At 35.8% G+C, this 15,813-nt stretch overlaps 1 protein-coding gene across 12 annotated transcripts in view; it reads left to right on the top strand.

Annotated features, from left to right (window-relative positions):
* The window catches only part of CEP170 (centrosomal protein 170), a 131,485-nt gene that overhangs the window by 50,787 nt on the left and 64,885 nt on the right, over positions 1–15,813 (top strand). For all 12 annotated transcript variants that reach the window (XM_070385335.1, XM_070385334.1, XM_070385336.1 and 9 more), the window contains exons 4-6: positions 4,557–4,638; positions 14,053–14,108; positions 14,204–14,366. In XM_070385335.1, coding sequence (XP_070241436.1) covers positions 4,557–4,638; positions 14,053–14,108; positions 14,204–14,366 — 301 coding nt within the window. The remainder of the gene's footprint in view (positions 1–4,556; positions 4,639–14,052; positions 14,109–14,203; positions 14,367–15,813) is intronic.

Raw genomic sequence — 15,813 nt, 5'->3', positions numbered from 1 at the left:
TTCAGTGGTAAAGAATCTGCCTGCCAATGCAGGAGATGGCTAATTCTATCCCTGAGTTAGGAAGATCCCCTGGAGGAGAAAATAGCAACCCACTTCAGTATTCTTGCTCCAGTCCGTGGGGTCACAAGGAGTTGGACACGACTGAGCACGCACACGCACTAACACATAGACAAGTGTTAGTTACTGCTGTTATGATAAGAAAAGCAGTTAAAACAACTTTGGCATCCTGTGGGCTACCTACTTTTTAGTGAATACATATGCAGTTAATTTTTTTTTTAAAGCACTGTATCAACTTAATTCATAAATAGCTACCTGTGACTACTTTCACTTCTGCTTCCTTTCACCCTACCCTAAAATACACTTGCAAGTTACCTAGGTCCACACTTAACGTTATTATGACCAGAAATGAGGCTGTTCTGCTTGAGGAAGCTGGAACTGCTTCTGTAGCTTATGTTAGTGGGCTGTTTCCCTGCGAGCTCCTTGAGGCTTCTCTTTTCTATGAGAGCCCTTGTTTGCCTCCAGTTCTTCCTGCTTCCTCCGTGCTCTGGAGCACCTGCACCTCTGATAGCCACCACTGGCTTTTGCCATACCACTCCCATCCCATTCTACCTCAGCTCCCTGTGTTCCAGCCCCTGCTGTGTCCTCTTTCACACTGCATATCCCGCAGCATCAGAACAGTGTCGCATAGAATGAGCAAGTAGGAAAGTAGTTAGGGGAGGAAGAGGACACCTTACTCGCTGGCAACATGATTGAGGTGTTGTGCTGCTGGCCACTTCCTTCAGATTTCCCAGAGCATTACTGCAGTACCTGGTCCTTATATGATTCTATACTGTCAATTATGTAATACATTTGCATTTAAATTAAACATGTTTATCTGGTTCAGTTGGCTTCTCTAAGGGTAGTGGTGTGGATGGGGGAGTTTGGGGAGCTGGCTTGGCTTGATCACCCAAGTGTTCTTGATGTGCAGTGAATGTGGGATTTGTAGTTCAGAGACCTGATTTTGAATCCCAGTAGTTCTACTTCTGAGCTCGAATCTTGATTGTTACTTCATGCTGTGTGCCTCGTTGTCCTCACCTGTCCTGCCTACCAGCTAGAGGTATGAGCAAATGATGTTATGAGCATAAGAAGTAAAACCTGTTTTTCTTTCTATATCTAATTTGTTAAAATGCTTCATAGCTGATTTATATAAATGATTTTTTTCCTTTTGCTCTTTTAAATTTTCTCCCCTTTTATAATTTTAAACCATCAGAAGACTTTTTGCTCCCAGGTGTTCTCAATTATATTTTGAGAGATGAAATTTTGTGTCTGGCTCATATTTCCTCAGCCTTTTTTAGACTGTAGGGTATATTTTTGTCATAAATGCTAGCATGTTAAAATTATGTTTTTTAATCTCTGAAAGTTCCTAGTACATTTGTTAAAAATAATAAGTGTTTAATATTTAAGAGAGTCAAGCATTGAGCTTTGAGCAGATCTTATAGGTCATCTTAGGTCTTTTAAGTAAATATGGTATTTTAGGATGAGATGGTTTTAAATAAAATTGGTTTAGAACTGTGGCATTTCTTATACTGTATATCTATCTTCTGCATATCAGACATCTGTTAATTAATATTTTATTTTATTCTTTTCTCTTTCATCATGCTCCTTTTCTCAAAAAACTTTTCTCTTTTGTAATTAATATAGAATATGTTGGTAAACTCAAAATATAATTCTTAAAACACTCTAAAATATGCATATTGAAAATGAGCCTGAAATTAGAGTTTATAAATGCCTGAGCTTTCGAATTTTCTTTGAATTAACTTTTCCTTCTTTCTGTGAAGCATGTCAGAAGGTTATTATTTAGGATTATTCATAAATCATACTAATATGTGATCTTGAGTTTAGCAGTATTCTGCTCTCTCCTTATATCAGGAATAAGATTGCAGCTTCTATTTTTGTTTGTTTGTTTGTTTTTGGTAGACTTAGAAACTGGTATTGTGTGACATATTACAAAGTGCCAGCTATGCAAAGGAATTTGAGAATATGATCATAATAACACAACGCCTTTATGTATTTTACTTTCTAACATTCTAAACTTATTCATTGTGGAGGGAACCTTCTCAAGCAAGCTTTGATGGCCATCTCGAATCCAGTAAAATAAAGAACAAGGAAAATGAGATTCAAACAGAAAGAGTAATTTTTAATTTCAACTTATCAAAGGAAAGCATTGGACACTTATATGATGTCTGCATTCCAGGCAGTTAAGTATAACGTTGTTCTGTGTTTTATAAATCAAGTGGATTCTAGGTCTTTACCTTCTAGTATGTCAGGAAAAATTATCATCACCATTTACCATCTTGTGTCCAGTGGACCCTTTGAGTCTTTTTACAAATAGTTTACACAAGTAAGAATTAAAAGATGAGAGAACAACTAGAACTTTTATTAAAAAATGAGATGTGTGTGTGCATTGTAAGTCGCTTCAGTCATGTCCAACTCTTGTGGCCCCATGGACTGTAACCCGTCAGGCTCCTCTGTCCATGGGATTCTCCAGGCAAGAATACTGGAGTGGATTGCCATTTCCTTCTCCAGGGGATCTTCCTGACCCAGGGATCAAACCCACATGTCTTTTGTCTCCTGCATTGGCAGGTGGATTCTTTACCCCTAATGCCACCTGACAAACTCCAATTTTTGTTCCATATTTTCCTGGTTTTGAAAGATACGTAACAAAGAGAATGAGTATTGTTCTTTGAGAGCCACGAATGTGTCAGTTGTCATGCATTCTATGGGATATATATCCATTTTATAGATGCTGATTCAGATTTCAAGTACATCTCTCGCTGGTTCTAGTTTACTATTATTTCTAGTTTTTCTTGCTCTTGCATTATCAAAATGCATTATTTTTAAGATTTTTGACAGTTTAAAATTTTATCAAGAAGAAGGTCATCTTCTTTTTCTTCCATAATTGTAAAACATTACAACAGTTGCCAGATCAGTTCAATGATTTTATTTCTCTTAATACATCATCTCTTTACTACCAGTTACTTTTATATAGATACATTTGTTCTCTTACATGCTAAATCAAATAGACATTAAAGCACAAACATTAAAAAATGAGAGAAAACTGTCACAATTTATTTTAAAGTGCAGAATCATCAGTTTTGTGTTTAAAAATACTGTGTAATTCCTCTTACTGACTTAGGCTAACTGGATGAAAAATATTTTTTAGGGTTTGTTTTTTTTTTTTAACTTTGGAAACATTCTTCTCTCATCAATTCTTGTGTTAGGCAAAATTCATCTAGGATTATCTTCATCCGAAGACCCATGGTTTGATAGTTTGCTTATTTTGTTAATGTTTTATCATTGTTGTTAGTCTAGAATGCTGCTCTACCTTTTGTATTTACCCTTATAACTGAAAAGTTTCCCTTTTCTTCTTTGCCTTTATGGATGTTAAATAAAAAATGCTGAATTCTCAATTTTGCTCTTTAATAGCTTTTTGAAAAAGGGCAAAGATGCTGTCTTCAGCTTCTTGGGAAAATGATGCAATAATTTGGATAATGTAGTAAGAAACCGAAAGGTTGTACAGTGTTTCATGATTGCATCATCCATCTAGCTCTGTTTGATATTCACCACACTATCCATGTGTGGCTACTGAGCACTTGAAATGTGTCTAGTCTAAAAAAGAAGGTACAAAAGAAAGAATGTAAAGTGCTTTCTTAATTTTTATATTCATTATTTGTTAAAATGGTACTCTTTTGGATGTGTATGTTAATCAAAATATTTTATGAAAATTAATTTCACCTTTTTTCACCTGCTAGAAAATTTAATAGTATACCTACTAGTATAGTATACCTAGTACAGTATACTAGTGTGTTCTAGATAATTCTATTCTTCTGTTATTATTTTGGTCATTTCCACAGTAAGAAATAATTGGTAAAATGAAATAATGATGGGATGATGATGTTGATGAAACAATATTTTGAGATACAGGAAAAATAATGTTTCTATAATGTATCGTAGATTCATGTAAGGGTCTTGTAATGTATCTTAAGTTCTTAAAAGCATCCAAAGGACTCATATGGCAATTGTAAAACAGAATGAGTTTTATTCAGTTTTTTTAAGTAAATTTTCATTTTCTTCTTTAAAACACTTCTAGGAATAAAAATAGTGAAAGCTCAATCCTCACCAATAATTAAAACTGTCCAGAAAAATTAAAATTGAGTCTAGTGGACCCTGATATTATATCTAGAGCTAAATATTTCACCTTTTACAATTTCTAACTTCAAGTAGGATCTTTTCTTGGAACCATTTTTAGGTGCCTAAATTTGTCTTGGCAGCATAGTAGACTTAGAGGAACTGCAAGTTGGTTCTTTGTGTGTTATTTGTAATAGTAATAAAGGGCTTAGTATGAAATCTTTGATTATGAAATCACTTATTACAGAATGCATTTTATGATGATACTCAAGCTGTGTTAGCCACCATTCGATCTATACTTTACAGTATAAGGTTTGAATATTTGCTTGTCTAAAATATAATAATTCTTCAAATATTAACTTAACATCTATCTTTTTTATCTCTTGTAGACTTTTGTGAATGATGTTAGAATTCCAGAACAGACTTATATCACCTTGAAACTTGAAGATAAGTTGAGATTTGGATATGATATCCTTATATGATTTTGTGCATTTATTAAATTTATTTAAAAATCTTTATTCTGGTATAAATTAAACATTTCTTCAGACATAAGAATTCATAATATAAGCATGCTGAAAGTCTCTTTGCCCTTCCAAATTAAAATTCATGTTTAAAAATAATATATTTTCTTTCTGCTTATTATGCCTGTTCCTAAAAACAATGCTGGAAAAATTGATGGACTCTTTTATTCCTCCTCACTCTGTATTATAGTTTCAGCAGAAATATTCCTGTGATGCCATTACATATGCACTTTGGGTATCAAAGAACTGGGTAGAAGACAGAGTGTGTAATAGTAGCCAAGTCTAGGGATTTATTGTTACACCTTGTAGTTGAAAATTGTTTAATTAAAATGCCACAGCAACAGAAAGAACATTTACTATGAATTAAGACTGGAAAGAACATTTACTGTGAGTTGAAACTGGAGTACAGTTTATCTGCCAAAAGTATTTTTTTCTAATTAGAGTAATTAAGTGACTTGGAAAAGCAAGTAGTGAAATATCCAAGTTTAAGAAATGAATGTAAACTCCGGAAGTATAGTGAAATGCTACACTTCAGAAATAGGTACTGTATCTCCAGGTGGCTAGATGTGTAGCAGATAAGCAAGCCTAAGTTTGTTTGTTTTACAATTATTTATTGAATGTCTCCCGTGTGCCAGACATAGTCCCTACAGTCTGGGGATGTTTTGTTGTTGTTTAGTCATGAAGTTGTATTCAACTCTTTTGTAACCCCACGGACTGTAGCCTGCCAGGCTCCTTCTGTCCATAGGATTTCCTGGGTAAGAATACTGGAATGAGCAGCCATTCCCTCCCCAAGGGTTTTTCCTGACCCAAGGATGGAACCCATGTCTCCTGCATTATAGGTAAGTTCTTTATCACTGAGCCACCAGAGAGCCCCAGTCTGGGGATACAGTACTAATTAAAACAGATCACAGTCTCTGTCCTCCTGGAGCTTACACTTTAATGGGGTTGGAGGTAGCTGACAGCACACACAAAAAGAATGATAGAGGGTGATAAATTCTATCGAGGAAAAGTGTGAATGGAATACAGAGAGCTAGTGGTGGTTCGTGAGAAATTATACTTTAAAAAGGCTGTTCATGAAGACTTCACTGAGAAGCCAACATCGGAGCAAAGATAGGGTGAAGATGCTGACCGTATAATGTATCACCTTTAATAGGTCACTGTAAGAATTTTGGCTTTTAAGTGAAACGGAGTGATTTAGAGGGTTTGGTCAGAGGAGTGAGGTGATAATGACTTACATGTTTAAGAGAATCCTCTGGTTACTCTTGTTCAAAGACTTAAGGGTGGGAGTGGGCAGGAGTGGTAAGAGGGAGACCAGTTAGAAGGTTGTTATGGTAGTTGCAGTAGCTCCGGGTGAGAAATAATGGAGGTGATAGAAGCAGAGGTAGTGAGAAATGATAGGATCTGTACATGTCTTGTAGATGGAGCCAGTAATATTCCTGGTTAGACTGGATATGGACTAAGAGAAGAGAGTCAAGGATGAATCCAAAATTGTACAGTTGATGTAAACAATTAGAAAAATGGAGTCACCATTAACCAACAGCATATTCTGTAGGTAGAGCAGATATTGTGGAGAAAATGGGAAGAATCTTCCCCCCCGCAGTCCATTTAAATTTGATATAATTGAATTTGGTTTAATTGAATTTTTCAATTGTTAATGTTTTCTATTTGACTTCTACTGTCATTATTAACTTCTTCCAAGTGAAAGCTGAGATCATTCGAGACCTTTCTTTTCTAATATAGGCATTTAGTGCTATAAAATCCACCCCCGCCCCCCACCTAGTACAAACATACCTTAGAGATACTGTGGTTTCAGTTCCAGACCATTGTAGCATTGTAAGAAGCTAGCCACAAAAATTTTTTGTTTCCCAGTGCATATGAAAGTTAATGTTTAAATGACATTGTAGTCTATTAAGTATGTGATAGCATTATGTCTAAAAAATTTGTATATACCTTGATCAAAAAATGCTTTATTACTAAAAACTGCTATCATCTGAGCATTCTGTGAGTCATAATCTTATTAAGGATGCAGGGTCTTGCCTCGGTGTTGATGGCTGCTGACTGACTAGGGAGGTGGTTGCTGGAAGTTGGGGTGGCTGTGGCTATTTCTTAGAATAACACCACAGTGAAGTTTGCCACATCAATTGACTCTTCTTTTCATGAGTGATTTCTCTGTAGCACACAGTGCTCTTTGATTGCATCTTACCCAAAGCAGAACTTCTTTCATAATTGGAGTCAGTCTCTCAAACCTTACTGCTGCTTTATCAACTAAGTTTATGTAATACTCTAGTCGTTTGTTGTTATGCTAACAGTCTTCACAGCATCTTTACCAGGAGTAGATTCCATTTCAAGAAACTGCTTTCTTTGCACATAAGAAACTTCTTATTCATTCTAGTTTTATCATGAGATTGCAGCAGTTTAACCACATCTTCAGGCTCCACTTTTAATTCTAGTTCTTTTGCTATTTCCACTATCTCAGCAGTTACTTCCCCCACTGAAGTCTTGAACCCCTCAAAGTCATTCATGAGGTTTGGAATCAACTTCTTCCAAACTCCTGTTAGTATTGATAATTGACCCTTCCATAAATTACAAATGTTCTAATGGCAACTAGAGTGGTGAATCTTTTCCAGAAGGTTTTCAAATAACTTCCCAGATCCAGCTGAAGAATCACTGTGGCAGCTGTAACCTTATGAAATGTATTTGTTCAATAATAAGACTTGAGGTATTTCCCTGGTGGTCCAGTGGCTAGGCCTTCATACTCCCAATATCGGGGTGCAGGTTCAATCCTTGGTCAGGGAAATAGATCCCACATGCTGCAACTAAGACCTGGCACAGCCAAGTAAATAAAAATAAATAGTTTTTTTTTTTTTAATAATAAGGCTTTAAAGTCAGAATGTCTCCTCGATTCATGGGTTGCAGAATGAATGTTATTGTTGTTAGCAGGCATTAATTTTGTCCATCTCCATCAGAGCTCTTGGGTGACAAGGTGCATGGTCAGTGAGCAGAAATACTTTGAAATCTGAGCATACGTGCATGCTAAGTCTCTTCAGTCGTGCCCCATTCTTTGCGATCCCATGGACTGTAACGTGCCAGGCAGTAGGTCTCAAACAGTGGGCTTAAAATATTTAGTAAACAATGTTGTAAACAGATGTCCAGTCACCCAGGCTTTATTATTTCGTTGGGAGAGTACAGGCAGAGTAGATTTAGCGTAATTCCTAAGGGCCCTAAGATATTCAGAATGGTAAGTAAGCATTGGCTTCAACTTAAAAGTCACTACCTGTATTATCCCCACTAACAAGAGAATCAGCTTGTCCTTTGAAGCGAAGTCATTGACTTCTCCTCTCTAGCTACGAAAGGGTGTCTTCTTCCAAAGAAGACTGTTTTGTCTACACTGAAAATCTGTTGTTAAGTGTAGTCACCTTCATTATAATTATCTTAGCTAGATCTTCTGGATAATTTGCTATAGCTTCTACATCAGCAATTGCTTCTTCACTTTGCACTTTTATGTTATGGAAATGGCTTCTTTTCCTGAGCTTCATAAATTGTTCTCTGTAAGCTTCAAGCTTTTCTTCTGTAGCCTCCTCACCTCTCTCAGCCTTCATTGAAGAGAGGGCCTTGCTCTGCATTAGGCTTTGGCTTAAGGGAATGTTGTGGCTGGTTTGGTCTTCTATTCAGATCACTAAACTTATTCCATATTTACATTAAATCTGTTTAGCTTTCTTACCATGCATGTGTCACTAAAATAGCACTTTTAATTTCCCTCAAGAACTTTTTCTTTCCATTCACAATTTGGCTGTCACATGAGGCCTATCTTTGATCCCGTCTTGGCTTTTTTTTTTTTTCCCCCCCTCAAATGTCCTTCCATCTTTCTCTCTCTCTCTTTTTTTTAACACCAAAAATATTTTTCTGTCTTGGCTTTTGACATGCCTTCCTCACTAAGTTTAGTCATTTCTAGCTTTTAACTTAAAGTACAAGATGTGTGACTCCTCATTTCACTTAAATGTTTAGAGGCTGTTGTGGGGTTATTAATTGGCCTAACATTAACGTCGTCATGTCTTAGGGAATAGGTGGCCAGAGGGGAGAGAGAGAAAGAACGGCCAGTTGGTAGGCCAGTCAGAACGTGCACAACATCTATCAATTAAGTTCACCGACATAAATGGGTGACGTTCATGGTGACCCGGAACAATTACAATAGTAACATCAAAGATCACTGATCAGGGACTTCTGGTGGCCCAGTGGTTAAGAGTTCACCTTCCAATGCAGGGGACTCAGATTTGATCCCTGGCTGGGGACCGTGCACCACAGCTACTGAGTCTGGGCACCTCGATAGAGAGCCCATGTGCCACAAACCCATGGACCACAGGCAAAAAATCCCACATATTGCAGCAAAGACCCTGCGTGCTGCAGCTAAGACCTGACACAGCCAAAAATAACTGATCACAGATCCCCATAACAAATATAAAAATAAGGAAAACGTTTGAAATGTGCGAATTACCATACAGAGACACGAAGTGAGCAAATGCCATTGAAAAACTGGCTCCGATAGACTTGCTGGGTGCAGGGTTGCCACGGACCTTCAAGTTGTATGAAACGCAGTGTCTGCAGAGCACAGTAAAGGGAAGTACAATAAAGTATGCCTGTACTGCTTTAACACGCAAGATACTTTCTAGTTTCTCTTTTGATCTTTGTTTGCATTAATCTTTGTTACTTAGTTTCTAAATATTTGGAATTTTTCCGAGGGACTTTCTGTTATTAATTTCCAATTTACCCATAGTGGTCAGAAACATACTTCATGTATTTCAAATCCTGTCCTGTCACGCATGGTATATCTACTCTATCTTGGTAAATATGCTCTGTGTACTTGAGAAGAATGTGCATTCTGCTGTTGTTGGGTGGAGTATTCTATTCGGTCAAATTAGTTGTACTGTTGTTCACATTTTCTGTATTTTACTGATTTGTTGTCCAGTTGTTGTGTCAATTATTGAGAAAGCAGTATCAAAATTTCAGACTCTCATTGGGTTTGTTTCTCCTTGCAGAAGTATTGGCTTCATGTAATTTAAAACACTGTTATTAGAAGTGTAAACATTTAGGATTGTTGTGTCTTCTTGATGAATTGATCCCCTTTGTAATTATAAAATGCTTTGCTTTATCTGTGATAACATTTTTTTGTGCTGAAATCTGGTTTGTCTGGACATTAGTTTTGGATTGGTGTTAGCATGGTATATCGCTTGCATTCTTTTACTTTTAACTTATTATTGTCTTTACATTTGAACTAGGCAGCACATAGTTGGTCTTAGTTTTTATACAGTTTGATCATTTCTGCCTTCATCCGGGGATTTAGAGCATTCATTTAATGATGTGGTTATTAAATCTATCGTATTGATATTTGTGCTCTATTTGCCCCATCAGTTTTTTCTCTTTTTCTCCCAATTTATTTTGGATTATTGAGTTTTTTTATGATTTCATTTTGTCTTGTTATTTTACTACTGTAACCCTTTTAAAAAAAATTGTGGTTAAGATTTTGTAATTTTATCTTTAATTTTAAGCTGTATCTTCAAATGACATTATACTCCTTCACATACAGTATAAGAACGTTACAGTGGTATACTTTCGTTTTTTTCTGTCCTTATCTTTGTGTTGTGATTGTCATACATTTTATTTCTATATATGTTACAAATTGCATTCTACATTGATATCAGTAAAGCATCAGTTATCTTTTAAAGAGGTTTAAATAATAAGAAAAATAGATTTTTATGGCCATTGTAGTCATATCTTAAATCACTGTAATTACCATTTCTTGTGCTTTTCATGCTTTTTTATATTGATAGATCCACATTTTCATCTAGTTTCATTTTCTTATTGTGTAAAGAACTTCTTTTAATATTTTTTTATAGTACAACTCTGCTGATGATGAATTCTTTCAGCTTTCGTGTGTCTGGAAAAGCATTTCACCTTAGTTATTAGAAGTTATTGTTGCTGGACATTTCTTTTAAGTACTTTAAATTTGTTGTTCTCTCTTGCATTGGTTCCCTTTCCCCTGGTTTTGAGCAGTTTGATTTTAATGTGCCTTTGTGCAGTTTTCTTCATGTCTCTTATGCTTGGGGATTTTTGAGCATGTTGGATCTGTGGGTTTATACTTTTAATCAGATTTAGAAAAAAATTCAGCCATTATTTTTTTTAATTCTTTTTTCTGTTCTCCCCACTTTTTTTCCCAAGGACTTCATTTAAATGTATATTAGGCTACTAGAAGTCATCTCCTAGCTTACTGAGGCTCTATTTATTATTTTTTTAATGAGTATCTGTTCTCTGTGTGTTTCATTTTGGGTTGTTATTGTTGCATTGTCTTCAGGTTTACTAAACTTTTTTTTGGCTGTGTCTAACATGCAATTTCCGTATCCAGTATAGTTTTCAGCTCTAAAATTTGGATTTTGTCTTTTATATCTTTCAAGTCTTTACATATTTTTTAAACATATGGAATACAGTGATGTTAACTGTTAGAATGTTTGTTGACATTTGTGTCAGTTCTGGGTCAGTTTTGATTGATTTTTACATTCATTGTTTTGACTGAAAGACAGACATTGTAGATTTTTTACCTTGTTGAGTATTGTATGCATACTTTTGGATTCCTATAAATACTTTTGAGCTTTGTTCTGGGACACAGGTTACTTTGAAATAGTTTTATCATGTTGAGTCTTGCTTTCCTAAAAATTTTTGAACTTCTGAGGTTATTCTGGGGCTAATTAATTCCCCATTACAGAAGCAAGACCTTTCTGTATACTCTGCTTTAGGGGTCAGCAAGACCATTGGTAAACCTGGCTCTCAGCCTGTGTTTGTAAATAAAGTTTTATTCGTACATAGGCATATCCACTCATTTACATCTTTCTTTAGCTGCTTTTGCACTGTCATAAGCAGAGTTGAGTAGTTTAAACAGAAATCATATGGCTTCCAAAACCTAAAAAGTTTACTGTCTGGCCCTCAATAGATAAACAATTTGCGAACCCCTGCTTTATCGAGTGACCTGGGAAACATGAGGTTTTTCAGCTTGGCTGTTGTGATTAGACACTATTCCTGGCCCTCTCTGAGTAAGGGGCACTATTACTTCGAATACTTTCAGGTGGTTCTTGTCCCAGCCATAGATATGTTTTCTCAAATTAATGTGCTGATCAGTTCCCAACTGAATACTTGAGCCAGCCCCTTAACAGTCTCTGGAATACTACTTCTGTGCAGCTTTCTGAGCTGTAGTCATCTTGGTCTGCCCAGACTCTCAGCCCTCTTTTCTTCCCAGCTGAGAGTCTGCCAGGTTTGGCCTTGCTTACCCCTCCCTCCAGTGTGACTTGGAAGTTCTCTAAAGATACTGAGTTAGGGCAGTGATTGCAGTCCCCTTGATTTGTTCCTCCTCACTCAGAAATCACTGTCTTTTGTTACCTGGTATTGATTGTCTTTGCAAACCATTGTTTCATGTATTTTTTCTCTTTTTCAGTTGTTATTCAAAGAAGTGTGGAAATAATTTATAAATATTAATGATTTTTAATAAATAAGATTTAAGTAAGCATGACACTTTTTATGAAATTTCTTGAGATATAATTGACATACAGCTGTAGTTAATATGACTGTATTGTGTATTTTGTAACTTGACATCATAAGTAATTATACATTAGATTGTCATTTTTCTAAATTAAGCAAACTGAAAACAGTTACCTGGGTCTGTACCACTAGCAAGATAGTAGCTTTGAAGGTGAAAGCTGGAGTCAGGAGTAGTCTCAAAAACCTCATTGTCATACTAGGATTCTCAGTTAAATTCATAACCTAAACAAGAGGAATCTTGAATTCTTTGGTCTCCCACACAGGAGTTTTTTGGTAAGGCAAAGTATGTGAATCTGAGTTATACCCTCTTTATAAGTTTTCCTTGATCCTAAAGAAGTCTAAATTTAAGAGGATTCCCTAGACTAACTTTGAGGAATAGCCTTAATTAAAGCACTCCCAGGAGAAACTTGAAGCAGCAGAAAGCACTCACAGCAGGCTAAAATCATTTGTTTCCCATTGAAAAATAGAAATGACTTCCAGTAGTTTTAAGATGGTGTTTTCCACTGTAAATGTAGGAATGCAGTGAATCTTCTGCGGCTGTTAATGAGTTTTTTGGGAGTAAAACAAAAGCTTACTAGAATTTTTACTTTTATTAAGTACTTAACTATGAACTGTATATAGTCATATATACCAGCAAATGTGTATCAGCATATATACATAATAAAAAAGGAAATTTTTTATTATTTCACAGTTACTGGAAGCAGTGTAAAGTGATAAGAAAGCCCTGGACTAGTATTCAGTTGACTAGATTATTATCTTGGGTTCTGCCTCTCTAGTCCTCAAGTTCCACGGGGACTTGAGAATGGGAAGGTGGGTTAATGGAATTGAATAGGATATTCCCAAAGTGCTTTACAATTCTAGAAAATTCTGAGTTTTTATTATTTTAATGAGTAGAACTATGGATCAAATACTTGTAAACAAGTTTACCGCTTGTTATGCATGGGAAGTCTATTTTTCTCCCAAGTGGTCATGATAATTATAGCTTTCTACCCTTGAAGTCATGGGTGCTCTGAACTGATAAAGAAGACTTAACATTTACTATGTGGTTACAAAAGTCCTTTCATTAAGGGGTTAAGTGATGGTGAGAAATGTGACCTCTGTTGTTTAGTGAAAGATCTTTTTAACATACAGAGGCATTGTTCTTTTTGGCATAATAATGAAAGCATTCATTATATCTAGCACTTGGTTCTAATCTGTATAGAATCAGTTGTTTGATAATGTAATTTGACCCTGATTGCAATTCATGGGGGGAAGGAGTGGTTGTAGTTGCTGTAAAGACCCTAATTATAGCATTTCTTTTGCACTTTCAAGATGAATTTCATTTTTATCAGTGCTTGTGAAGTAGGAATAATTGAATTCTTCAGGATTTACTGTTGGGTAATCCCTGATGACACTTCTTTTTAGATTTTTGTGGTTAGCTATCAATATCATTTGACCCAGGTGCTTTTCTTCTTTGTGGTCATATTACTGTTAGTGAGAACTGAAAACGTCTTTTGTGCTTAGGTTAATCACCCAGTTGTTTGCTTCTTGAAGGCCGTGATTATTACCTAAGTTTGGAATTACTTGCTAGACTTTTTAAGATTTTATTTAGTATTAAAAATTTTTTATATTTGTGAACATAATTTAACATTTAACTTTTTTTTAACACTTGACTCTTAGGGAAATATGGTCATTCTCTTATTATAATTGCTTCTTGAAAATAGGATGATTTCTTTATTATCTTTGATTGTTTTAAGCTTATCAGAGTTTTGAAATTATATTCTTCCTTAGCCCTGTTTACATACAAATCTTTTCACTGTAGTACGAGGAGAAATGAGGGTCCCTGAAGAAGCTCTTAAGGTAAACATTTTTACTTATTTCTTTTGTAAACCTGCCATTTACTAGGGTTGATTTCACTCATGGATATTTCACTTCCATTTTAAAATGTTTTGTAGCATGAGAAATTTACCATTCAGCTTCAGTTGTCCCAAAAATCTTCAGAATCAGAATTATCAAAATCTGCATGTGCCAAAAGCATAGATTCAAAGGTAGCAGATTCTGCAACAGAAGTGCAGCACAAACCTACAGAAGCACTAAAATCTGAGGAGAAAGTTGTTGGTAAGTTAACCTCTTTGAAAATATCATGTTTATTCTTGATTATGAAGAAGTTGCATGCTTCCATGTCCTTATAAAAATAATTAATGATAATGACAGTTTCAGAGTGAGTTTTAATGCAGCCAGTGCTTCTTAGAAAGCAGTGTAGAACATAATTATATGGCAGTTGTATGTAAGTGTATTTAGTATATTTATTTGAAGAAAGTAAATATAATTTACCTTAATAGTATTTTTATTATTCCATGTTTGTCTGCTTTTTTCCCCCTAGATTATAACTGAAATGAATGAAAAAGAAATGTCCAATAATGGCTACATTATCATAATTATTATGATATGTATCATATTACAGTAGGAGCTTTAAGAATAGTTTATATACATAATCCCAGTCATATAAAAACAATTTTTAAAACTGTTAGAAATTATCAAATTGCTCAAATATAAGCTTATTAGTCCAGTTAACAACTGGTTTAAATTTAGTTACTGTGCAGTGTCCTTAGGCTTTAAAATTTTTTTAAAAGTCACTTATACCAAAATTTAGTTTTGTCTTTTATGTTTAGACTTATGAGCCATTTCTGTGTGCCAGCGAACAAGTTGCACTTTGACTAAAAGCTGTTGGACTCTAGCAGTTTATATTACATAGATATTAGCCAGTGCAAAATTTGTTTCTCATGTTCAATATTGAATGAGATCCACAAATACTATTCAACTTAGAGTATTTTCTGCTATCTAGACTATACAGTTAACCCTTGAACAGCACTGGTTTGAACTGTTGAGCAGCTGCTGCTAAGTCGCTTCAGTCGTGTTCGACTCTGTGCGACCCCATAGATGGCAGCCCACCAGGCTCTCGTATCCCCAGGATTCTCCAGGCAAGAACACTAGAGTGGGTTGCCATTTCCTTCTCCCATGCATGAAAGTGACAAGTAAAAGTGAAGTTGCTCAGTCGTGTCTGACTCTTAGCAACCCCATGGACTATAGCCTACCAGGGTCCTCTGTCCATGGTATTTTCCAGGCAAGAGTACTGGAGTGGGTTGCCATTGCCTTCTCCGTGTTGAGCAGCACTATTTTTTTTAAAAATGCAGATTTTTTTCAGTAGTTAATACTACAATACTACACAGTCCACATTAGTTGAATCCATGAATACAGAACTGCTTCCCTCGTGATTCAGATGGTAAAGAGTCTGCCTGCAATGTGGGAGACCCAGGTTTGATCCCTGGGTCAGGAAGATCCCTTGGAGAAGGAACTGGCAACCCACTCCAGTATTCTTGCCTGAAGAACCCCATGAACAGATGAGCCTTGTGGGCTAGAGTCCATGGAGTCACAAAGAGTTGGACATGACTGAGTGACTAACACAGGAACTGTGGATTTGGAAGTGAAAGTTGTTGAATAAGTGTTCTGCTCTTTGCAACCCATGGACTCTAGCCCACCAGGCTCCTCTGTCCATGGGATTCTT

Source organism: Bos mutus, chromosome 16 (genome assembly GCF_027580195.1).
Source record: "Bos mutus isolate GX-2022 chromosome 16, NWIPB_WYAK_1.1, whole genome shotgun sequence".
NCBI classification, from domain to species: domain Eukaryota; kingdom Metazoa; phylum Chordata; class Mammalia; order Artiodactyla; family Bovidae; genus Bos; species Bos mutus.
The sequence above is the reverse complement of the archived record's forward strand: the minus strand, read 5'-3'. Positions and strand labels throughout refer to the sequence as shown.